Genomic DNA, 24,952 nt, shown 5'->3' with positions numbered 1-24,952 from the left:
GTCAAACACCAAGAGCTCATGCGATTAGAAAGATGGAGTGGATGAGCAACTGGATGTGTTTATTGACCGAAGCCTGACTCCATCCTGGTGGAGGTCGAGCAGTGTCTCCCTCAGTAATGAGGAATCATTGAAACTACATTCACTGAGATCCACTATCACAACTTGAAGTAATTCCAGAAGGTTTCTGGCTGATATTGAGGAGAGAGGAGATTGTGTAAGGCTCAACTCCACAACATGCCTTGAATTACAGAGCCTTGAATCACAGGAGGTTGAATTACATGTGATCTGAAATAATTCAGGAATGAATTTTGGAATACAGTTTGTTGTGCATGTTAATATGTTTATGAATATCATAATACTCTGAACCAGAGCCGATCAGCCCAATACGCACACTACGCAAGTTGCGTAGGGCCCCACAAATTACTCAAGGCCCCGCCTCCCCCTCGTGTCAAAGCGCGTCAATCAAAGTTTACAATATCGATGAGAAAATTAAGCGGAACTATCCTTCTGGTCATGAAAAGAGAGAGAGAAAAAACCACCATGAGAGTGAATTGCGGGAACAGCAATCAGGTAGACTTGTGTTCTCTCCTCTCCAAGTTTAATGTCAGCAAAGAACAGTAAAGTTAAGTTGATGTGCATCTATCTCTAGTCTTTCTGGGCAGTGCATATTTTGGTCTTTCTGCGTCTTGCTTACACTTCCAGGGCTGTGTTCTGTGACTTTGTGCCTGACACAAAAAATAGTGCGAGTGAAATACAACTTTTACGTTTGATAAACGACTAAGGGCAACGGTGTTTGTTTATAAACTGCAGCTCGGAAAAGATAACCGTGTCGCGTGTTAACATGCGTTCATATGCGCATGCACGAAATGAAACGCGCACTTTCCAGCAAAACATCTGTGGGGACCAGTAGGCTACAATATGGGCGTGATGGCACTCCTCATTATAGGCTCACATACTTTTCAAGCAAGACAAGGATTATCTAGACTCCAAGTCAGTTTAGTTACAACTCTGCAATAAAGCAAGATGGAAAGCAATATATTGACATTGACTATTGATTTAAAGGCTATATTGCATTTAAATGTTGATTGGCTGGACATACTGGTCAATATGGATGCACATCCCTCAGTAAATAATAACCATCAAGTATAAAGTATTGCTTTTATCATTTAAAACACAGTGACGTGCTATGACAAGCCATTTTAGCTTTTATTCATTCACAGGATGCATTTTTGATATCAATAATTACATTTAAAATGTGAATTCTTGATATTAAGAATGTACTTTTTCTAGTAACAATGTCTATTTTTGATATCAGGAATTACATTTTCATTAGTACTAGTTACTGGGGTGTCAGGTGTGACTGTTGTGTGGCAATGGCAAATGTTTTACATGGGTCAGGTAGGAGGGCCCCTTTACAGAATTTCGCTTAGGGCCCCAGAGAGGTCAGGATCGGCTCTGCTCTGAACAAATGAAGTATGGAAGCTTGTCTCCACCACGGAATAAAAAAAGGGAATTGCAATGTAATATCTTGCAATTCTGACCTTTTTTCTCAGAATTGTGAGATATAAACTCATAATTGTGAGATAAAAAGTTGCAAGCTTTCATAAGTAGGAAAGCCTTGTTAGGAGAAAAGTAATAAAAATTATTTGTTCACAGAAATATTTAGGTCTTTCTTAGAAAGTGTGAAAATAAATATGATCACATTTAATAATGTCTTTAATCCAGAAAATCTTTTTCTTTGTGTATAAGGGAAACCACAATGATGACTTCTGAAAATCTCCTCAATCAAAGCAAATGCTTTCTCTCAGAGAAAACAGAAACACAAGATCCCTAGAAATACAGCAGGCAATTTTCATTCCAGAAATTGATCAGTATTATTTTTGGATGCCTGTATTGATGTCTTTTTCTCTTCTTTTGTAGCTTCCTGTACGTAAGGTCTCAGCTGTCTGGTGTTGTGGATGGTCTGTCTACCTCTAACCCAAACCAAAAGGGATTCTGTTGGCTCAGAGCCTGTGAATGAGAGCCTAAAGCAAGCCGAGTAAAGGTTCACACACAGAGTTGATAAAATGGGGTAAGTTTTTATGACTAACATAAGAGACTAACATACTGCAATCCTCCAGGTCCAGTTATTCGGCAGAGGCCTGCAGATACATGTATGGCCTAACTGTACAATTTAAAATCAGTCAGGCAACCTGATTAGTTTGTCACGAATCGGACTGATCCAGTCCTCAGGTTTGAGTTTTTTGAATCTCCTGTATTTCAGCTTTTGGCAGATGGAGCGTCTGTCTGTCTGTCACACACAGAGATGACATAGTGGGCCCGGCGTGAGCTGATCCTGTGCCACATGCTCATTAAACAAGCTCCTTATGCTAATTGACTGTTTATTCACACGTCAGCAGTTTTCAAGCACAAGCGAAAGAAAACACTGGCAGTGCTATTGAGACAGTGAGTCTACTCGCCCACGAAGATAAATCCTCCCTGCGCTCCACTGTACAATTCACAGAAAAACAAAAAGAGGGGATTCGCTCTCCTTATCTCCCAAATGGAGCGTTGAAATTAGCCTGATAATAACAGAGGGCTTTCAACAGCTCCGTTTTAATTAAATTGGGCCAAATATTAATTGAACACCTGAACATGCTGGGCTTCCCCCACTTTTTTACTAAAAATCACTAGTTTCCTGCCTATTTTCAATCTAATCACATACCATTGTTGTTTTCTGACAGGCAAGATGAATATTCATCTAGATGGATTTGGCTGCCTGGAATGATTGTGACATGCTCTTTTGTAACTCCTGGCTTGACCCTGATTTCTGTTTAAGATTGCGGGTCGGATATTAATATGGCCCAAAGCAAGGCAATTTGTACTAATTACTGAAAGAGAAGCGCTTTCCTAGCTAATCCAGAGTTCTCATCTGATTAGTGGAACAAGAGCCCTGGGCGAGTGTTGTGGCTCTATTCATTACTGTCCCTTCTGATTTTCCTCCCTCTCGGTTTTATGTTTTAATTCCAGACATGATTCCCCCTACCATTTGATTCATACAAAAGAACAAGCCATTTTTAGAATGTTGATATGATTATACAAATCATAGGAACTACGCATCATGAGCATTATAAATACTGCAGTGATTATTGAACTATTAAATGTACTGGTTTTACCTTAAGTGTAGGTTTGTCATTGGTAGGATAATTTGATGTGATATAGATTAATACAACCCAGTTCTATGGTATGAGGAATATTGTTAGTGTTGTGCAGTATTGGAGTGTTGTGCAGTATACACAATCCATTTTTAAATATTTGAGAAATGTTGGGGGAATTACATTTTTGCACCTTTGAAGGGCACTAAGATAGGCAAAAGGAGAGCTTGTTGCAAACACAAACAAGCAACTGAATCCCTTACATCCAAGCCATTAGCACAGGTTGCATACAATCATCGCTTCAAGGAAGTAATTTTTCATTTTCAGGATCACGTACTGGAATCCTTGGTAGCACATCCTCATGATTCATTTTGTAACCTGAGGAAATTTTAAATCTCATCTGGTATTTTAAAATCCTCAATTGCTTACGTATACCCAAGGATTATCATTGGAATATATTTCTTTATAAAGCTAAAGGCCAAGTTAAAGGCGGACAGAAAAGCTCAAGTTGACAGAATTTATAGTGCAAATGAACAAGACACTTTCATTATTTTTGACACTTTTACCATTTTTAACCACCAGGTGTTGGTGAATTACTGATGTTGAGATACAGAGAGTATGACCTTGTTCTTCTGATGTGATGCCAATGTCTTGTCTGTACATTTTTGCAGGGCTGTGATCCTAGTGCTCCTTTCTGGAAGATGGCAGCTCCTTCTGTGGCCATGCCGGATGTGAAAGCTTCACAATGTGAGTACTCCCCAGCAGGCTCTCCTGCAGGCTGCAGCATGGACTTGTCCATGGACCTGTCCGTCCTCAGCCCCCCGCTGTCTGCTTTCACTCATCATGGCATGCCCCCCTTCCCTGCCCAGGATATTGCGCCAGGCCACTGCAACAACAACAATGGCCTGCTCAGCAACCTGGGGCTCTACTGCTCCACCAGCAGTATGCATCCTCTTAAACAGCCTGACGGTCAGCCTGGCTACGGTACAATGCGCATACCACAAGGCTGCGTGAACACCGGCAGTACCCGACTTTACCGCAGCCTGGAAAACCTGCACTGGGCTGCTGTGTCCGACCCCAATGTGTATCCTTACAGGAGTGTGGACAGTGAGTTTATTCTTCATTGCACTTCAAGCAGCCACTGGTACGATGGACCTCCTCAGGGACCACAGGTATATGGCTTAATGCCATCCCTCGACGGAATGGCGATCTACGGCCGCCGAGGAGTGGTCAGAAAGGATATACCGCTTTTCCCACAATGGCTTTTACCTGCGGTTGAGGACTGGGGTATGAACGGAAACGCCCGAAAGGGTCTTCGAGACAAGCTGCGGCTCCAGAGCACACGTGTGACGGAGCCCCACAAGCCCTTACGTCCTCAACCTGTGCTTGGTAATGCACCTTGTCCGCAGTATCCTTGCAATCAGGATGTAGCAGTTCGTCTTGGGCCGGCATTGTTGCAAACGAATGGACAGCAAGAGTTGAGTGCCCGTCGCATCACTAGTCCTGAGGAGATCAAACAGGAAGCAATGCGACGACTGCAGCTCCGGAGGCAAAGAAGCACCCCTAACCTGGCTCTGAACTCCAGACAGGAGTCTAGTACCATGAGTAAAGCTCACACCACAGAGCCCATCTGCACTAACTCTGCCCAGTCAACCCCCGAGAGGAAAAGACCCCCGGTGGGCCGCCTGCACATACCTACATTTGAGGAGTTTAAGAGAATGAGGCAAAGGGAGGGCAGTAAGAACCACAGGTCCTCTGAAATGGTCTGTAGCGACAAGCATAGAGAGGAAAGACAACAGACAGAGGAAATGCAGAGTGTGGAAAGGACTGACACCGACGTCAACACCGCTCAAGCTTCGAACCATCCTTGCGGAGACAGGGGAGGAGAGATCTCTGAGCCCAGTTCCACCACAGATGTCCCGGGAGGACCCATCTGCACAGGCCCAGTAGCTCGCTCTCCATTACACCCTCAAGCTGCTACAGGAAGAGAGGAGGAGACAAAGGGCCCAGCAGGCCCTGGGGCCACAGATGTAAATGTTCTTCCCTTCCCGCCCCGCAGGGAGAGTGGCGATGGCCCATCCAGCTGCTGCCCCGCAATCCTTCTGGACGGCCAAGACCTTTCCAGCTACGGAGCCAAAATCTACAAAATAAAGGATGGCTTCCTGGGATCCGCCCTGGACCTTATTAAAAAAAGGTGAGTGGATGAAGGAGCAGATATATTGGTAGTTGTACACTTGTGCATTTACTTAGTACTTAAAGTCGCAATGTTACGGAAGTAACGACTGATCATTTTATCTGGATTGTGAGATACATCCGAGAGAATTGGATTATTGAAAAAGAAAAGAAAATGTAGGACGTGGATTTGGTTCTATCCATTGGTTGTTGATTGGATGGACAAAGATCTGAATGTGAGCTTGAGGTTGTTTGTAAGAGAGGAGCGGAGTTTAAGCAAACTAAATTATTGGGGAAGTCAGGCATACTCCACAGGAGAGATGTCTGTCGTCTCAATGGAAGATCATTTTATGACATTTTGAAGGAAACTTATGCCTTTATGAATTGTTCACAATAAGATAATTAAGTCGCATTTAGAGAATAGATTGGGTATTAATAAATGTCTGACATTTGAAATCCAATACACTTTTTCTAAATGAATTAGAAATAAAAAATTTTTTTAAATCAATAACTTTAAATGGCACACGTGATTTAATGCACCTCAATATTATATTGTTATTCATATTAATATTTGACAGTTGTTTATGAACTGAGTGTTAGAAGATAATGGCAAAGGGAATTGAATAGTAAAAATAGAGGAAATGAGTCTAAACAATTAAATTAAATATATCCATCAAATATCTTTTTCAAATATCAGTCAATATATATCCAGTATTGACCATTGTCAATTAATTAAAAATCTCTAATATTTGCCAACATTTTGGTACCATGTAAGTTATCATTTAGAGTTTAAATGGGAAAAATAGTATGCTAAGTAAAAATGGACATCAGCTGGAACAGTGTATCTCTTGGTTATCAGTTTTGCTTGTTAACTGTGAAAATGAATCCAGCAGCGTTTGGATCAGTATTTGTGTTGGTATTGATTTATTCCAGCATCTCTGCACAGCTTGTATACAGAGAAACAGAGTGAATGTATCATTACTGATGTGATTCTTAATGTCTTCATTTATGTCAGGCACACAGTGTCAGATGTGATATTTGCATATAGTGGCATATTCTATGATGATTATCAGGTTTAGCTATATCAGGAATGTGAAAACATGGCTATTAGAAATTCTCTTAAATCTTAAGTCTTGTTTTCCAGTACAAAATTGCTACCCAACAAAATCCACAGACTAGATTTAAGTATAAACTTCATTAAATTTTGTTAAAGCTTCTGGTAAATTAATGTTGTTTTATGGATAAATATCATTACTGGAAAACCAAGATGAAGATTTTTGTAGGAGCAACAGCCTAAGGTAAAGGACTGGATGCTATAGCAACAAACCCCATTAATTCCCCACTGAATCACACAGGCAGTAACTGTATTATACTGATTCTTCGGTGGTTGTGTTGTGCTGTGGCGGTTCACACCTGTCCACCAACAGCACGTTTACTCACAGAATCTCACAAGTGTAAAATATGCGAACCTGACAGGAATTTGATTAACATAACAGCACATAACTCTGGCCCTGACAGTCTTCTCAAATTTAGCATGGATGCATAAATCCGTATAGATTTTCCTTCAGCTGAATTTGCTCCAGACATAGTACAGAGCTTAATTGCGGGTGCGTCAGAGGCTTTTCGACACTGCAGAGCCTTTCTCTAATGTTATGTTCCTCCAGGGCAGGAGTTCAATCCAGGCTGCGAACCGTCTAAATATAACATCCAATATCCCAGCTGTACCGTAGTGCCTCAAGTGTGGGTATTCATTTACTACAGAACAGCTCGGGGGCTTCCAGGTCGTTTTTATGAGACATTTATATAGTTATTTTCATTTATTGTGTGCTTGATAGAAGAAAGAAGAACAAGTCACATGGCATAGTTCTCATTTAAGCTTATAGACACTTAATCTCTTTGACTAGAATAGATGAACATTTCATAAGAAGGTTATTGCCCTGATACAATTATTATTATTGTTTTTATCATGGTGTAAATTTAATTTTTGTAGATTAGTTGAGTCAGTATTGTTGGACAGGATGCACATTGTACCTTTAAATAAATAGTGAAATATCAGCCTGAAAGTGCTTTTATCTAAGCCTGACAGTACACTGGAATAAAGTGACTTAATAAATGATCAAATAATTTAGGGGGAAACATTCAGTGAATGAATTCACAGAGCACTGTTGAAATGACAGGCAATATACAGTGCTAGTCAGAATTATTTGCCCCCTTGGTAAATATGATCAAAGATGGCTGTAAAAAATAAATCTGCATTGTTTATCCTTTTGATATTTTTTAATTTTTTTAAATGCAAAAATCTAACCTTTTATTGAAGTAAAAGAATTGAAAGTGGGGGGGAAATCTAATTATGAAATAAATGTTTTTCTCCAAAACACATTGGGAACAATTATTTGCCCTCTTTTATTTAATGGGGGCAAATAAATAAAAGTAAAGTAAATAAAAAGTATAATAAAAGTAAATAATAAGTAAAGTTCCCATACTTTTTGCAACCTCCTTTTTCCAAGATAACAGCTCTGAGTCTTCTCCTATAATGCCTGATGAGTTTGGAGAACACCTGACAAGAGATCAGAGACCATTCCTCCATCCAGAATCTCTCCAGATCCTTCAGATTCCCAGATCCATGTTGGCGCTTCTTCTCTTCAGTTCAGCCCACTCATTTTCTATAGGGTCCAGGTCAGGGACTGGGATGGCCATTGCAGATGCTTGGTTTTGTGCTCATTGACCCATTTTTCTTTTGATTTTGTTTGTTTTTGGATCACTGTCCTGTTGGAAGATCCAAACATGTCCTGTTATAAGATTTAGTATAGGCTGTCAGGTTTAGATTTTTTATCTGTTGGTATTTGATCGAATGCATGATGCCATGTATCTGAACAAGATGTCCAGGACCTCTGGCCACAGCATTAAAGATACAGCAGAGTATTTAATTTTATTTTATTTTTATTTTATTAGTTTATTTGTCAGGGACAATGTACAAAATACATTAATCTTACGAAAAGATGTTTTGTACCAGAGTTAGCAAAAGCTATTTTGCTAGCTTTTTGCTAGCTTTTGCTAGCTTTTTTACACATGGGGTGCTTTTTTATCCCTATATGAACCAAACCTATATTAAGTGTTTGCTGCCAAAAAGCTTTTTTTTTTGTTTTGTTTCATCTGTCCATAGAACATTTGAAAAGTAACTGACACCATACTGGAACTTCAAACGGGACGGGTTCTATGGTCAGATGAAACAAAATAATCCTGGACATCTTGTTCAGATACATGGCATCATGGATTCGATCAAATACCAACAGATAAAAAATCTAAACCTGACCGCCTGTGCTAGAAATCTTAGAAGGGGCCATGTTTGGATCTTGGAGGTTGCAAAAAGTATTTAGTAAAAGGGGGCAAATAATTGTTCCCATCGTGTTTTGGAGAAAAACATTTGTTTCATAATGTAATTTTCCCCCCACTTTCAATTCTTTTACTTCAATTAAAAGTTAGATTTTTGCTAATTTCTTTGGTAAAATATCAAAAGGATTAACAATGCAGATTTATTTTATACAGCCATCTTTGATCATATTTACCAAGGGGGCAAATAATTCTGACCAGCACTGTAACTGCAGTGCTTTTATGATAATATCATTCACGTGTGAAAGACATTGGTTTTATTGTCTCTTTCAGAGCGGGATATTAATTACTGTCAGTCCACGGCTACAGGTTTGTGGATGAACTCTTCCACATTTTATTGTTAGAATTAAAAATGACATTAGACCACGCCAGCGATTAACATCTGCATTTTGTGATTCTTCTTTTCCTAGTGATTCTTCTATTCCTAGTGAGATGAAGGCTCCTTTGTCTTTGAGTGTGTTTTCTTTTGAATGCTTCAGAGCTCCTCGTTGTGCTGTCAGCACTATTCTCAGATGACATTTATGCAAATTTATGACAGTAATGAGTGCAGCATTATCAGACATTGAGGAACTGAAGCATTAAAGGAGATGGAAGTGATGTGGAAGAGGCAGTTAAGAGCTTATAACAAAATAATCAAAGCACCTTTTTTTAAACCCAAGAGACCGCTGTATATGAACAATGACTGAGACAAACAGCTGATTAATATGTTTAAAAGTCAGTTTATTCAACAATGAATGTGCATCCATCAGCAATCATCTACAAATGCATTACTAATCTTAATTTTATTTTTTTATGTCTTTGATTTGATACACTGAAAAAAAAAAGATTTTTAATTACAATTTTTTGGTTGGTTTTTAATGTGTTTGAATGCTCACCAAGGTTGCATTTATTGAATCAAAAATACAGTAAAAACAAATAAAACATTTTTTTTAGTTTAACGCGTTAAAAAATTGCCTATTTAACGCAATTAATGTAGCATCCATTTTTTCCGTCATCCTTTAGCTAGCGTTACATTCTCGGACCTTTTCTGGTCTGTTCCATGCTGGTGGAATGTTCTGCCCAACTCAACCAGAGCTGCTGAGTACGTGGCCATTTTCAAGAAATGGCTGAAGACGGATATTTTTCGGCAACACTTGATCCATTAATACTAACACTTTATCTTCTATTCTATATCTATTATCTTTATAAAAAAATAATAATAATACACGTACTGCATTAGATTAAACTGGGAACGGTCATAGCACTTGCATATTGTTGTCCTATTGTTAGTTTAACTGCTTCTATTGTTCTCATTTGTAGTCGCTTTGGATAAAAGCGTCTGCTAAATGAATAAAAAATAATAATCATGCTCTTATTCATGCAAATGCTTTTAAACCATTCAAGTGCGACTAGACACAAATTAGCTCACTGTCATGACACGGCTGCATTTAGTTCTCGTTCATGCTTGAATGGACAAAAACACACAAATTCATGCCAAAATGCCCATGTGCAGCATGTCTTAAAGTGACAGCAGCCTAATCAACCTGCTGCTATGTGTCATTAATGTTATAGGAATCATCCAAAAATAAAAATTCTGTCATCATTTACTCACCCTTGTGTAATTCCAAATTCGTTTTTATTCATCTTCGGAACACAAATTAAGATATTTTTCATCAAATCTGAGCCAGTTTTGTACTCTCCATTGACAGATACGCAACTACCACTTTGACGCTTCAAAAAGTTTATAAAGAGATCGTAAAAACTAATCCACATGATTTGAGTGGTTTAGTCCACATTTTCTGAAGAGACATGATCACTTTATATGATGAACAGATTAAACTGAGGCTTTTATTCACATATAAAGATTGATCAGTGAACATAAACAGAAGCTCAACCGAACCTGCTTGACACGCGAGAACAAACCTCTTGCGGAAGCTCAAACGTGCTGCATAACACACGAGAATGAACCTCGTTGGTACTTGCGGAAGTTCAAATGTGCTGCGTAACACACGAGAATGAACTTCATTGGTTCTCGCACGTCAAGTAAACATGTTTGAGCTTCCTTTTATCATAACTGATGTGTGCTTTGGTGAATGTTTATATGTGAATAAAAGTTAAATTAAATGAATCAAAAAACAAAAGAAAAAGAGAAAATCACTCACTGTTCTTGACTGAATAACTTTTGTAGCTTTAATAAGAATGTATCTATATTTAATTTATAATGTATTCAGTGAAAACTGCGAAGTGATTGATAACTATTCAATTTCTGTATATTTCCAACCTGTTAGATCAAATATTTTAAATATACTGTCTTTATGTTGTTTTTACATTCATTTAGAGATTGAATGTGAAGTTATTACAATATAAAAATATATTGAAAACTGGAATGTTAGGTGCGATTAATTACAGAAAAATGTGTGATTAATTCGTTTTTAATCGATTGACAGCACTAATTTGAATGTTAGAATGTAATTCATTTTTATGAAGGCAAAGCTGAATTTTCCACATTCATTAATAACAAGTCTCATTATCTTACATAATGTATGACAATAAAAAATATAAATTTGACAAGGGTAAGAAAACTAAAATTCAACAAATATTCTCTGAAATCAAATCATATTATCTTACACAGATCTTACGCAGTTTCACTCTCCTATGTGATGTTATTTATTCATCGTCTGTGATGTGTGGGGTCATCCAGATACATAAGCTCCTTACTTAAAGGAATCTAAAAGATTGATTGTGCTTGTTCCCATTCAGAACCCTGTAGCGAGGAGTTCAGGTGTTAATGTGAATTGATGCGTCTAATTGCTGTCCACCCTGAGCCCCTCTGTTCTGTGGGGCACTGGTCCTCCCTAGAGGGATGGGGGTTGACCGCACAGCACACATACGAACACAGAATCAGGAATTGTAATTCCGATTTAACACTCCCATTTTCCGTCTTTGTGTTCTCTCTCCCTCGCTTCCCCAGCTGCAGTGCAGAGATTGCAGCCGAGACTCCCGTCCGATTGTCGCGTGAGAAGAATGACGTCACTAACATCACCGCTCCCCATCCCAGCCATCAATCTGCCCACGTTGCCATGACAACGTCGGCCTGCGGAGAGGAGGCTTGCACCGAGCCCACGGGACAACAGGGGAAAGCGGCGTCAGAATGCGTAAGGAATGCTCCCTTCTCTCTCACACTCGCACATCTCTGAATATCGCCTCTGTCATGCATGTATGTGAGCGTGATCAGTGCGCATGGGAGCCTGAGTTTGCAGGGGAATCTGCACGGTAGAGGCGACTGCAGACATGCAGCGGAGCACGCAGAGCCGCAGCTAAGAGCGACACGCAGGAAGGATTAGAGCCAGGTTTCATGGTGGTAACTGCTTTCCGTTCCTCTCTGTGTCAGGTTGTGCGTCCTGTCACTGCTGCTTGAGATGCCGACCTGCTCTTCATTGCGCCACGTTCATTCACGCCATTTGACTGGCTGCATGTTTTTAAGGTTAAGGGTGATATCAAAAAATGCTGGCATTCGTGTGCAATGTTGCTATGATTCATTGGTCAGCCCTTGCGCACAGATTCTTCTTCTGTCTCTGCATTTCAGTGTTTTTAATTAAGATAACTGCTGCCTTATTCATTATTCTGTACGTCACTTGAAGCCTTGGTGTCTTGTTTCTCGTACATTGATAACACTTGAGAACCTAATGCTGTCAAGTGACCTTCTGAGGGTTTTACGCCATAGATTGTGGGTTTTTTTTTTTTTATTAGATTCAACTGAAAAACATTATGTACTGCCTTCATTTTGGAATAGCTTTCTAGTGTGTAAAAGGTGAAAGGTTATCAATTCTGTCAGTAAGTGTGAACACTTTTAAAGTCAACATGAAAACATTGACAACACATTTTATTTCCGCATTGTGCTGTATTGTTGAATGAAATATGTATTTAAACTGGAAAATAAAATGATTGACCTGACTTTATCCTTGATTGGATCAAGAAAGGTCTCAAGTATTACAGGTAGTTTGAGGGAAGCCGAAAAGGACAGTTGTGTCAGGAAGTGTAGAAATGTGTTTCATAGAGTTTTATCGAGTTTATAGTTGTCCCAATTTTTTATTTATTTAATGAAATATATTGCAAATATTTTTTTCTGCTGGTATATTATCCACAATAAGACTAGGGATGTTTAAAAAACAAAACAAATAGGGTCAATGTTTTAAAGGACAAGTTCGGTATTTTACACTTAAAGCCCTGTTTACAGATCGTTTCTGATGAAATAGAACGGTTAAGATTAAAATTTGGACACATGCTGCTGTCCCGAGAATTTTAGGTTTCTTTCGTTCCCCCCCCCCCCCCCCCCCACCTACAGAATGGCTGCATATGGGCACTGGAACAATCCTTCCAAAAAACGCATTAAACTTTCGTTTACAAAGACGTGAAACTCACCGAGTGGTCAGGGGTGTTCACTGATATGCTCACACAAAAAATCGCTGCAAAAAATGCTTTCCAACAGGTTTTATCGTAGTTTTTGTCCAAGTTTTTTTTTTTTGTGTTTGACAAAAACTACGATAAAACCTGTTATCACAGCAGCATGTGTCCAAATTTTAATCTTAACCGTTCTATTTCATCAGAAACGATCTGTAAACAGGGCTTTAAGTGTAAAATACCGAACTTGTCCTTTAAATGGTTCGTTCACTCAAAAACTTTCCTCGGTGGAAAACAAAATAAAATATTTTGAAGCATGTAACTGAACATTTTTGGTTACCATTAACTGATACATTTCTCTAAATGTTTTATTTTATTTTCATCAGAGGAAAGAAAGTCAAAATGTTTGGAACAACTTGAGGGTGAATAAATGTTGACATAATTTTGGGTAAACTATCCCATTAATAGTGACTTCCAACAGGCCAGTTTTGAAAGGAAACTGGTTTTCTGAACCATTTCTATTGATAAAATAGAAGCATTTTATGTCCTTGGAGTCTGTCAATAGACTTGCCAAAAAAAAAATCCTCTTACCACCACAATATATTAAAAGCTTTGGTAATGAAACACTGTTTGAATGTACTGTAATGCAGTGACTCTGATCGATATCTGAAACAGTAAGTGTTTCCATTAATTCTCATATGTGCTTAGAGATCAGATCTGCCTTCATTGAAGTTTTACACATACACAACTTTCCCTTTACACACACATACATTTCGGAGCATTTCTCTGTGATGTGCACGGATGATTAACAGATGTCTGTCCTATCGGCAGGTTTCTGCGGCGGGCTGCAGACGCTCCAGCTCAGATGCGGCCTATGAGCTGTCTGAGTCAGTGAGGGCCCAGCGTGAGTGCCGCCTGCGGCCCCACTACAGCGACCCCATGCCTGCAGACGCCACCAAGCGTAAACAGCTGGAGATGAAGATCGCCGCCGCAGCACGTTTGCACATTCATCGCAGAGAGAGGGACAGTGGTAAGGCTCTTTCAACTGCACTCAGCTTTGCTCACAGTTCTTGCTGTAAGTAAATTAACTCTTGTCCTAGTTTTGTTTCAACAATCCTTCATTTAAATGAATTTTTAGGCTTGTCTATAACCCAAGGGTATCACTTTAGTTGTTATCATGAGACTCAGCTACTAGGCCTTTGGTGGCTTACTGTAGTGCCGTCACATGCATGACCTGAGGACTGCTTTTATCTTTCTGCAGCATCCATACTCTGTGTCTGTACTTTGTTTTGTTTGTGTTTTTACACTTAAAGGCAACTATCAAATGCATATCTTGCCAGCACTATATCTTATTTGCCATTATTTGTTATATTATAAATGTATTGGTATCATCAGAATTTGGATATATAATTGTTTTTGATTTTTGATTTAGATTTAGATCATCGTCTAGCATTAGCTTAAAAGGAATACCGATAAATGATTGTAATTATTTAACTCTGAGCTCTATCCCAGAGGTCCGTCCTCTATTATAATGAGCCGCTATTTTTTATTTCAAACAGTACAATTTGTAATAGCAGACTTTCATCATTTTCTCTTTTTTTAATTATAGATTAAAGAAAGTAGATATTTATCATATCTGTCATTCATCAGTTATTGTAACTTGAAAATAATTTGACACTTAGTGTAAATAAGATGACAGTTTTCACCAAATTATTAAGCAGCACAACTGTTTTCAACAATAATAATAATTCATGAGCACTAAATACAGCATTTTAGAATGATTTCTGAAGGATCACGTGACTGACGACTGGAGTAATGATGCAAATGATAAAATAGAAAACATTTATTAAAAATTTTAACAAAATATCTCAATATTACTGTTTTTCCTTTGCAGACATACAGTAAAGGGACTTCTTTCAAAAACATTTAAAAACTGAATTCAAACTTTTGAACAGTAGTGTATACTAAAAGGGGTGTAACGATACCCTCATGTCACGATTCAATACATATTACAATACGGACCTCACGATATGATATTATTGCGATACTCCAAGACGTATGATGAAAGGTTAACAAAAAATGTACTGTTGTTTAAAATTCTAAATTTGATATTACATTGTGGGTGTAAATGAATAGTCTTGCACTTGTTGCTGGTAACCCAATGCACAGGACAATAGTGACACCAGACTAAAAATATTCATAATTCTGAAGCTGAAGCTGAAAAAACAGTTATTTTAGACGAATATGCTTGAACTGTCATTGACTAGATATATTTAAAATAATGTAGGCCACTTTTTACTGGTAACATAAGACATTTGGCATTATCAGGACCCACAAATATTCCACCATTGCATTATTATACATTATATTCAACATTATATATAGTAGTTTAATGTAGTACTGACACTAAAACTCTGAAAACTTGAATTTTTTTCTCACAAAGTAATTTTTATTTTGGGTGAACTATACAAACAAAATACATATTTCACTATCCACAATAAATATTGTTGCATTTTTGTATTGCGATATATATTGTGACACAATATATTGTTACATCCCTAGTATCCACTATTTATACTCAATTTTACTGATGCCAAATAAGTATTGGCTTATTGTATAACTTTATGGGGTTGTTTAAAGTTTAAGACACCTCAAATGCATTGTCTTAAATATTTAAAAAAAGATTTACTGTTACTTTTTGTTTTATCTTTTCTGTTCCAATGTATATAACTTAAAACATTTTAAGAGTTTTTAATTATTTTATTAGACTTTTTTTGGGATTATCACAAAATGATCAGTGTAAGGGTTGTTATGAAATTCGGAGAGCTGATCTCCTGATGTTTGTTTGTTCCTTGTCATCAGTGCCAGGCACAGCCAGGGGCCGCTCGGAGCCCAGAGGTGAGGAGAGGAGCAGGGGCCTGGGTGTGAGCCGCACAGCACAGCACCGCTGGAGTACCGTCAGCAGCCTGAGCGCAGACAGTGGTGTCGTAGGGTTGAGCGATGAGCGCGAAGACGAGGAGGAGCCCCGTCGTGCCCGCCACAGTGCCGGAGCTGAGGTAGAACGCGTGGATAGCGGCATCGGCCCTGGATTGGCTCGGGGCTGGAGGAGACCCACGCCATCCCTCAGGACCTGGGAGGTTCAGCAGCCCTGTCCCGACTGCGGACACAAAGAGGGTGCCCACGGGGAGGGCATGTGCGAACGCTGCTCCAAGCTGCGCATCGAGCGCAAAGAAGCCATCCTGGAGTTTCTCAACACTGAGTCGAGTTATGGAGAGGACCTGCGCATCATCAAGGAAGAGTTTTACTGCCCCATGCAGAGTGCTGGACTGCTCACAGCAGAGCAGCTGGCCGTGGTCTTTAGCAATGTTCAAGAGCTCATTGATGTCAATGACAGGTTCACAGAGCATCTGCAGGACAGCATTGATCAGGCGTTTGATCAGGTATGGAGCACTAGTGATAGAGTTAGATATATTCAGCTTTAAAACTGTCAGTAACGACATTTATGTAAAGACATTTGTGTTTCAAATAAATGCTGTTCTTTTGAACTTTCTATTCATCGAATAATCCTGAAAAATATTAAGCAGCATTGCTGTTTTCAACATTGATAACAATAAGAAATGTTTCTTAAGCAAATCAGCATATAAGAATGATTTCTGATCATATGACACTCAAGACTCACTTTAAAATATAATAAAATATAAAACAGTTGTTTTAAATTGTAATAATATTTCACAATATCATGGTTTTTACTGCATTCTTGATCAAATAAATGCAGCTTTGGTGAGCAGAAGAGACTTACCATAAGGAAATCGTGCCAACCCTAGATTTTTTAAACAGTTTGTTTATATATTGTAGCGACCTTGCATTGTGCTCTCTTGATATCTGCATTGAAAAACCCACATCGGTGGTTACTACGTTGATTTTTAATGTTATAATATGATTTATTATTCATAATAATGAATCTTCTGTCTTCATACAGGGCGATGAGGACCTGCAGACTGTGTGCATTGGAGAAATCTTCTTGGAGTTTGTCAACATGCTTCCAGCATTTCAAACCTACTGCCTGCAGCAGTCCACATCTGTCAACATGCTCAACACTCTGGAGAAAGAAAAAGAGCTTCTTAGGTACACATATTACTTTCTCTAATTGCTTTTAGAAAGTACTGTAGATTATCCTCTTTATTTGCAAAGCCATTCAGGGTTTGCAAATAAATGCAGTTAAGCATCAGCAGTGTAAGCAAATTGTTAGTTAGTAGGTCTTTTCAAATGTATTTCTAACCACGGCTCATCTATAAAATATTTTAATAAGATGTGTCAAATTACAACCTCTATTACCACCTGTACCTAATTTTGTGATTTTGCAATAATAGCTGAAAATTATACAGTAATGATTTCAAACTAAGTTTTGCTGGAAATCAAAGGCGTAATGTGATAGTTTACTTTTTTTATTTAACTCATCCTAACACCATGTTAGCTAGCTAGCTAGTGAACACTACAGAACTGTAGTGTATGCCATATGAATGAATGTGTGTGCACTAACTTGGACGGGTTAAATGCAGAGGACAAATTCTGAGTATGGGTTACCATACGCTGATTTCACGCAGCCGCCATTTTGAAATCGAAAGTGAGGCTCTGGTGGGAAGAACCCCGGAAGTAAAGATATACAACAATGCCTTGGATTACCAACCTGAAGCTGCTGCCGCGATTTACACTATTGGATGTTACTATTCAATATAGGATATATATATAGTTCATTCCTGCTTCTTTTTTTACATTCTGAATTATATATAAAAAAAATATTTTATTTATAAATGAATTTCACTGTATATAGTCTAAAGTATGAAATAAATTTATGTACATTTTTAGAATTGACACAACATCATTAAACACAACAATACGCCATCGCATTCACGACTCTCCTGTGATTAAAGGCGACACTTCCGGTTTTCTTCCCACCGGAGCCTCGCTTTCGATTTCAAAATAACGGCTGCGTGAAATCAGCGTATACTTGGCCTTCACGTCATGTCTCTCACTAAGATAACTTGGTGACAATACTTAAATCAGCACAAAACATTTGCACCCACAGGGCACATGTATATGACCAATGAATGCAATCGTGACCAACTGGGCAAGTGACAGTGAACTAGGCACTAGCCTGAAATACTGGCACACTGGCTACTCTGCCATCTGCCCATCCTTTGTTGTGCCCTGCTAATGTGTTTTACATTTTTAATGGTAACACTGAAGTGAAAATCAGATTTGTAGCACACTACTTTGCAATCTCCCAATGAATTAGGCGAGAAGTCTTCCTTCATTAGTTTTTACAACTTTACTTTGAGAAAAAAACTTTTGAAAAGGAAGTGACATGGCCCATTTTTTTTTTTTTTTTTGTTACCAATCGTATGTATAGAATATACACCACCGTTTAAAAGTTTGGAGTTGGTAAGATTTTTTTAAACGTTTTTTAAGGCAGACTTGTATGCTCACCAAGACTGCATTTATTTGATTAAAAATACAGCAAAATCAGTAATATTGTGAAATATTATTACAATTTAAAATAACTGTTTTCTACTTTAATGTATCAAAACATTTAATTTATTCCTGTGATGGCAAAGCTGAATTTTCAGCACCATTGCTTCAGTCTTCAGTGTCACATGACCCTTCATAAATCATTCTAATATGCTGATTTTCTGATCAAGAAACATTTCTAATTATTAACAAGGTTGAAAACAGTTGTGTAGAAACAGTGATTTGTATTTTTCAGGATTATTTGATGAATAGAAATAATCTATTCATATTCTATCAATCATCAATCATTCTATCAATCATATTCTAATGATATGCCATTAGAAGTAACTCTCTTAATTGTCAAATTTATGTTTCCTCCCTTATGTCCTTCAGGATATTCCTCGACGTGTCCCAGAACGACAACACTGCGCTCAGGCGCATGAACCTGCGCTCCTTCCTCATGGCGCCGCTTCAGCGTGTGACCAAGTACCCGTTGCTGCTGAGTCGCATCAGCAAGGCCACCAACGAGTGTCATCCGGACTATTCCCGCTTAAAAGAAGCCAAGAGCCGCGTGGAGTCACATCTAGAGCACATCAACATGAAGACTAAACAGGAGGGGACCGCCACGTGGTCCTTGCGCTCTTTCCGGCGTGACAGCCGCAAGAACCGAGAGGTCATCAACATCGAGATGAGAGAGCTGTCGATGAAGACGGTGGGCTGGACGCGAGAGAGCACGCGCTTCATCATGGAGGGGGCGCTCCAGCTGGCGCAGCCCGCCGATGGCCAGTGGCTTAAGAAGGGAAGCAAATCCCTCAAATTCCAGAACGTTCAGGGTTTACTCATGGTACGCTCCCTGCGCACCGCAGAGGTGGTGACCGATGGGAGTCTGGAGACCTCAGAGACGGTGCAGGACGGTGTACTTGTGCTCATCAAGGACAAGAGCAGCGGGAAGTTCACTGTGTTACGGGAGCCCATCTGTCTGGCGAACTCCGTGGTGTCCAACGACCCCGACTTTGAAGACACCTTTGAGGTGCTGGACATCCGACGCGAGGCCTTCGTTTTCCGTGCCTCCGACAAACCTCGCACTCAGCAGTGGTTTCGACAGATAAAGAGATACGCTAGTGATCTGGGATCCTGGAGAAAACGACGCAATGCTCTCCCTAATATTATGATTAACACGACCCAGAGCCGGTCCTGAGACATCCCTCGTCCCTTCCCAGCATAACTCTGATGTAAACAATAATTTAAAAAATCAATATTTTGTTGAGAAAACAGTATTTGTGTGGGGGAATCGGATCTGATTAGATGTTCCTCCACCAATGGACTTTTAAATTGCAAGGTTTTACTGTGATTTAAAAGACTGAATATTAATATAGACCACAAGGGGCACTTTGTATGAGTGGAAAGCAAATAAATGACATTTGGGAAGAGGAAAAATCCACTGTCAAGCAAAAAGTAATGCCCTTTGGCATACCAAAATGAGGGCCTTCTTAGGTGCCTCAATGCTGCACTTGTAAAACACTGATTGTACAACTAGTTTGCGACTGAGAAGAAATGTTTTCAGTTGTGAAATGGTTTTTGTGATAAGCATGAGGGAACATGTTTTGATTGGATGGACCTTATGTGGACTTTTTAGTATGCACTACAGAGTGGAAACCTGTGTTTTGTGTGAAGACTGGGGTAAAGCTGTTTTGTTTTCGGACCATTGTAATTCCCTCTTCCTCTTTCTCTCTTCCATTAGCAACTATTTCCACTGCCGCCCAGGAGCAGTTCTCATTTTTGTATCACTGTGCTGGTTTACAAAACAGCAATAATATTCATTGTATTATGTAGCGGCAGTAAAGCTGGTATCCTTGTGATCGATGATGTAACAAAACATCTTTGGTATGTTTTCTCCATAAATGAGGGTGTAGCATCAGTCTAAACATCAAGTATTGCCACATTAATGGTTGTGCTGAAACCATCTGTGGCCAGATCCTGAATTAGAAAATGTCAGTTTGATGTTCCCCCCACCCAAATTTGTAGTTTATAATAACAATGTTGCTTTCCTTTAATCTTTGAGGCGGATAAAATATGTGCCTTTGTTTATTTTATACTAAATGAGTCTACTATTCGTTCAAGTTTTCCTTCTACGTTTACCTAAAAATTAGGCCTTATGTCAAATTATTGAGAAAATATAATTTTTCAGTAGCTGCTGTATTATTCCAACTTTCCCATTGATATACGAACTGTGCTTTATGACAACCTTCTAAATGTTACCTGTTTTTGTTTGATGCACTTTAATATGAAGGTCATAAAACTGGAGCGAGGACATTGTTCTGCAGTTTACAAAGCTTTACTGTACTTTGTTTTAAAGATTGTTTGAGCTTTAAAAGAAAATGAACCACAGTTGACTTGAGCAATAGCAATCAACCACATTCACCCTGGTCTCTCTCTGTGTGTTTAAAGTCAATTCTAATGGATAGATATGTCGCTATCACTGGATCTTGGCATTTAGGTTTCAACATGAATATTTACTGTTTTTCCAACGGCATTGATACTGTTAGAAATACCATAGCTTCCACATTACACAATGAAAAGAGGAGTTGAACCTGCCAGAGGACTTTGTCAGAAATGTTACTTTTAACTGAGACCAATCGAGCTGTTAAATACTTTTTCCATTCTTAAAAATCCTAATTTAATATTTTTATTTTTTGTTGTGTAAAATATTGTGAATTACAATTAAAAATGACAAGTATCCATCTCTCTCAACTGACTCCATGTTTTCTGAGAACATTATTCCCAATGACAATCTTTATTACATAGCATTAGTGAACAAGCAAATGATTTCCAGTTGAACCACCACATGAACAGGCATTTCAAATGCTAATACTGTCAGATAGAAATCTATCTTTGGGGAGAAACAATAAGAATACAAAGCATTATTGTTGAAAATTACTAGGAACCATTTTAAGTAAAACATGCACCCACAAAGAACACACAACAAGAAGAACAACAAAAAAGTCAATGCACTGAGAATCCACAAACCGAATAGGGAGGAACATGAAAATGTCCATGAATATTTACAAAGGAAAAGAAAATGCACTGTCAATTTGCCCTTTAAAACATTTGCTTGAAAGTTTTATTGTTATTTTTCCAAAGCTCTTCCTGATACGACACTATCTGCAGGTGGAGTTCAGCATGCAACAACATCCAGAACAACAAAAGATCCAGAACAGGGAAAGGAAAAGTAGAAGTGATAAGCAGGTGGTCAGAAATACACAGCGAGAAATCTCTTTGAACTTATTGATCCAAAAATGAAAATTCTGTCATCATTTACTCATCCTCGTGCTGTTCCAAACCTGTGTGACTTCCTTCTGTGCATCACAAAAGATACTCTGAAAAATATTTCCACTGTTTTTGTTCATATAGTGAAAGTCAGTGGGGTCCAAAACTTAGAATCTTTTGACTTTGATTGTATGGACAAAAAATATTTAACATGATCTTCAGTGTTCTGCAAAAGTTAGTCAAACAGGTTTGGAGTGACAAGAGGGTGTGTAAATGATGACAGAACTTTTATTCTTGGATGAACACTCACTTTAATGGAGAAATACATCAAAGTGTAAATATGGCACCAAAGCCAGTGCTTTAAGCAACTGATGATCTACAAACTCAAGATGTCTTTACAGTATGGAACTAAACATTTTGGCACAGGTTTATAAATTTTACCTTCACGTACACCTTAGCAAGAAGCAATTAACGTGATTTAGTCAGTTACATTCAAGAAAAGTGCTATGAGTGTAGAAAACCGAATCTAATGAATCAGTTTGTGTAATATGTAGTTAGTGTCTTGATGTGATTACTGGTCAGAAAACAACAAACACGGGGACATAACTTCTGTTTCTACCAGCATTTACCATTGTTTCCCTCTCTTTATCAATATTTCAGTATTAATTCTTAAATGTCTCCCCCAAAACGTTTTCTTGTTTGACTGTACAATGATTCACAAGATAAATGGCCGAGACAAAAGCAATCAAAACTAGTAAAAAAAACATCCAATCAAAAATAACAGCCAAACAAATGCATCTGTACATAAAAACATCTCTGAACAGAAGTGAGAAAGAGAAGATTTCCCCACTAAAACCTGAACTGATCTCTGTCCTGGTAGGCAGGTGGCTTAAAAAATACCGGGGCCTCAAAACCTCCATCCCTTTCCTCCGACCACCTGCACGCTGACAGGTTTAACCATTCTTCCAGACGTGGAGAATCCCAGCCACGGCTCTACTTATTCTCCTCCAGTCTCCTGCTCCTTGGCAAGGCCTCGGATGGAAAGGTCGTACACCACCTCCTCTATCTTTTTCACATCGTACTTGAGGCCGTCATAGCGCTTGCGAAGAGGGTCGTTTTTTAAATTGAGCAAGCGAAAGCCAGAGTCAAGTTCATTGATAAAGTTTGAGATCCTAAGCGGACGTCCATAGTCCCCTGCGGTCACGCTGTTCACTGCCAGCCTGGACTAAACGAAGAAAATGCAAAAGGTAAATTGTACATTTTTGCATAATTAGGTCCTTACAAAAATTTAACTAAATGAAAATGATTAATTTGTCAATGAAAATTACTGTCAATGTAATCACTCATTGACACTTAATTTAAACTCCTTAATGTTAACTTAAATGTTTAAATACAGTAACAGGTATAATATTATTGATAAAGGTTATAAGATTGGTAGTATGAATGAACTTGTGAAAAAAAAAAAAAACACTTACCAGCTCACTGGCCAGAATGAGAACTCCTGCTAGATAGTCTTCCACATCCAAATGAAACCCTTTTTCTCTGTCGACTTCAACTGCATAAGTGTAAAGTAAAATTAATCTACAACAGTCTCACACAAGTATAGAAAATAATATATAAATAAACATGAACATTACATACTGGCAAGTATTTTTGCCACTTCTTCACGTGTAACCAAGGACTCGCTTTCCAGGTATACCACAAAAGCTGCAAGGAAGGCAAGTCGTTGAAGAACAAATCTCCAATGTTCATGATACCTAGGGAAAGGTGAGGACATATACATCTTTAATATAATTATCAACACTAGAAAATTGGGGGGAATTGCTCAAGAGGTATCTACACTAACCGATAGTACTGTTCCGCAGGGAACTTAGTTTTCAGCTCTCCAGTGTGATTTCTCACAGTGCAGAACAGCTCTCTGGCCTTCAAACACTTGCTGGGAACTGGTGGAGGGAATGAAAACGCATTATAAAAGGCATCAGGTAAATCAAAAGGAAAATCAGGTAAACTTGTCTTACTGTCTTTGAAACCAGTTGGTTGATGGACACTCTGAAGAACAGTGAGGATCTCTCGCGCCGTCTGCTCCAGAACTTGGACAACTTTTCTTATATCCTAAAGGAAGAACATGGAAAGATGAGTCAGCACATGTGGATTAAACACGACACAAATTCATAAAGAGATCCGCTGAACTTTCTATCAAGACTTTGATAGCTGTTGCATTTATCAATTCTAATTTACAAGTCACAAATCCTCTGATAATATGACAGGGCATATTATATACTATAATACTAGCAATCATTTATTCAGAGGTTTTGCGACAGTAGCCTACATAACATTCCAAAAGGACTTCACATTGCTTCTTAAAACCCCATTTATTTTTAGTATAGTTATTTTGCCAGTTTATGTGTCAGTGCAGTTGTTTACCTCTCGGATATCTTGATCTGCGCTCAGAAAGCCTTGGATATAGGTAAACATCTCCGTTACAGACATCTTCAAATGTGTTTTCTTGTGCGCTTTAGCTGTATACTGTGACTACTGACTCGCTGATCCAAATATACACTATTTAGATAACGTTAGGATGTAAACAGAGACTATTTATAAATTTTCTTCCTCGCGAACCAAACAGCATGCGGTTATAATTCAAATCATCAGCATGCACATTCTCATCCGTCCTTCTTCAGTTCGTCGCATGATAATGATGTAAAGATCGTCTCTCTTGTCTCCTGGACGCCCTCTACTGGCCTTGCTCAAATTCAACGCTTTCCTTATATTTCTCAAAATAATTAAGACTTCTGACTTTTTTAAGAAAAAAAGAAAAAAGAAAAAAAAGAAGAAAAAAACTTGAGCTGAGTTGCCGAGTCGGAGAATTTTTTTAAAATATTTGAACTTCATAAATCACAAATAAATGATAGCAGTTACTCAGTCAGAACTTGAAGCAGCAAGTCACAATTAGTCTTAATTAAAAGGACAGTTTTGAAAGATCCGATTCATTCATTTTACAAATGTAACCCTAAGGAGTTGCACAACTGATTTTATAATAACAGCCTACAGACTTCAGCCAAATATTGTGCCTTTTTTGCCATCTGTTGTTTTTTTCTTTC

General features: G+C 38.5%; 2 protein-coding genes across 2 annotated transcripts in view; one reads left to right on the top strand and one right to left on the bottom strand.

Moving 5' to 3' along the window:
- Positions 1-21,206, top strand: part of arhgef49 (Rho guanine nucleotide exchange factor 49) — a 32,745-nt gene extending 11,539 nt beyond the window's left edge. The window contains exons 2-8 of the mRNA XM_082175906.1: positions 1,921-2,071; positions 3,806-5,328; positions 11,647-11,830; positions 13,908-14,106; positions 15,939-16,516; positions 17,056-17,201; positions 18,978-21,206. Coding sequence (XP_082032032.1) covers positions 3,836-5,328; positions 11,647-11,830; positions 13,908-14,106; positions 15,939-16,516; positions 17,056-17,201; positions 18,978-19,782 — 3,405 coding nt within the window. The 5' untranslated portion in view covers positions 1,921-2,071; positions 3,806-3,835 and the 3' untranslated portion in view covers positions 19,783-21,206. The remainder of the gene's footprint in view (positions 1-1,920; positions 2,072-3,805; positions 5,329-11,646; positions 11,831-13,907; positions 14,107-15,938; positions 16,517-17,055; positions 17,202-18,977) is intronic.
- A 138-nt stretch (positions 21,207-21,344) lies between these two features.
- tsn (translin) lies at positions 21,345-24,555 on the bottom strand. The gene is made up of 6 exons (XM_082175911.1): positions 24,276-24,555; positions 23,870-23,963; positions 23,698-23,794; positions 23,493-23,608; positions 23,327-23,406; positions 21,345-23,076 (listed from the first exon to the last, which is right to left on the bottom strand). Exons 1-6 carry the CDS (start codon positions 24,339-24,341, stop codon positions 22,849-22,851), a joined length of 681 nt encoding a protein of 226 aa, XP_082032037.1. The 5' UTR covers positions 24,342-24,555; the 3' UTR covers positions 21,345-22,848.
- Between the last annotated feature and the right edge of the window lie 397 nt (positions 24,556-24,952).

Source organism: Leuciscus leuciscus (assembly GCF_965113295.1).
Source record: "Leuciscus leuciscus genome assembly, chromosome: 7".
Classification (NCBI taxonomy): Eukaryota; Metazoa; Chordata; class Actinopteri; order Cypriniformes; family Leuciscidae; genus Leuciscus; species Leuciscus leuciscus.
This window is presented reverse-complemented; position numbering and strand designations above follow the sequence as displayed.

Coding starts and splice junctions, on each gene's coding strand:
- tsn (XM_082175911.1), bottom strand. CDS start 24,341: ATGTCTGTAACGGAGATGTTTACCTATATCCAAGGCTTTCTGAGCGCA. Junction 23,795..23,869: donor ACCAACTGGTTTCAAAGACA/GTAAGACAAGTT, acceptor TCCCTCCACCAG/TTCCCAGCAAGTGTTTGAAG. Junction 23,609..23,697: donor CCTGCGGAACAGTACTATCG/GTTAGTGTAGAT, acceptor ACCTTTCCCTAG/GTATCATGAACATTGGAGAT.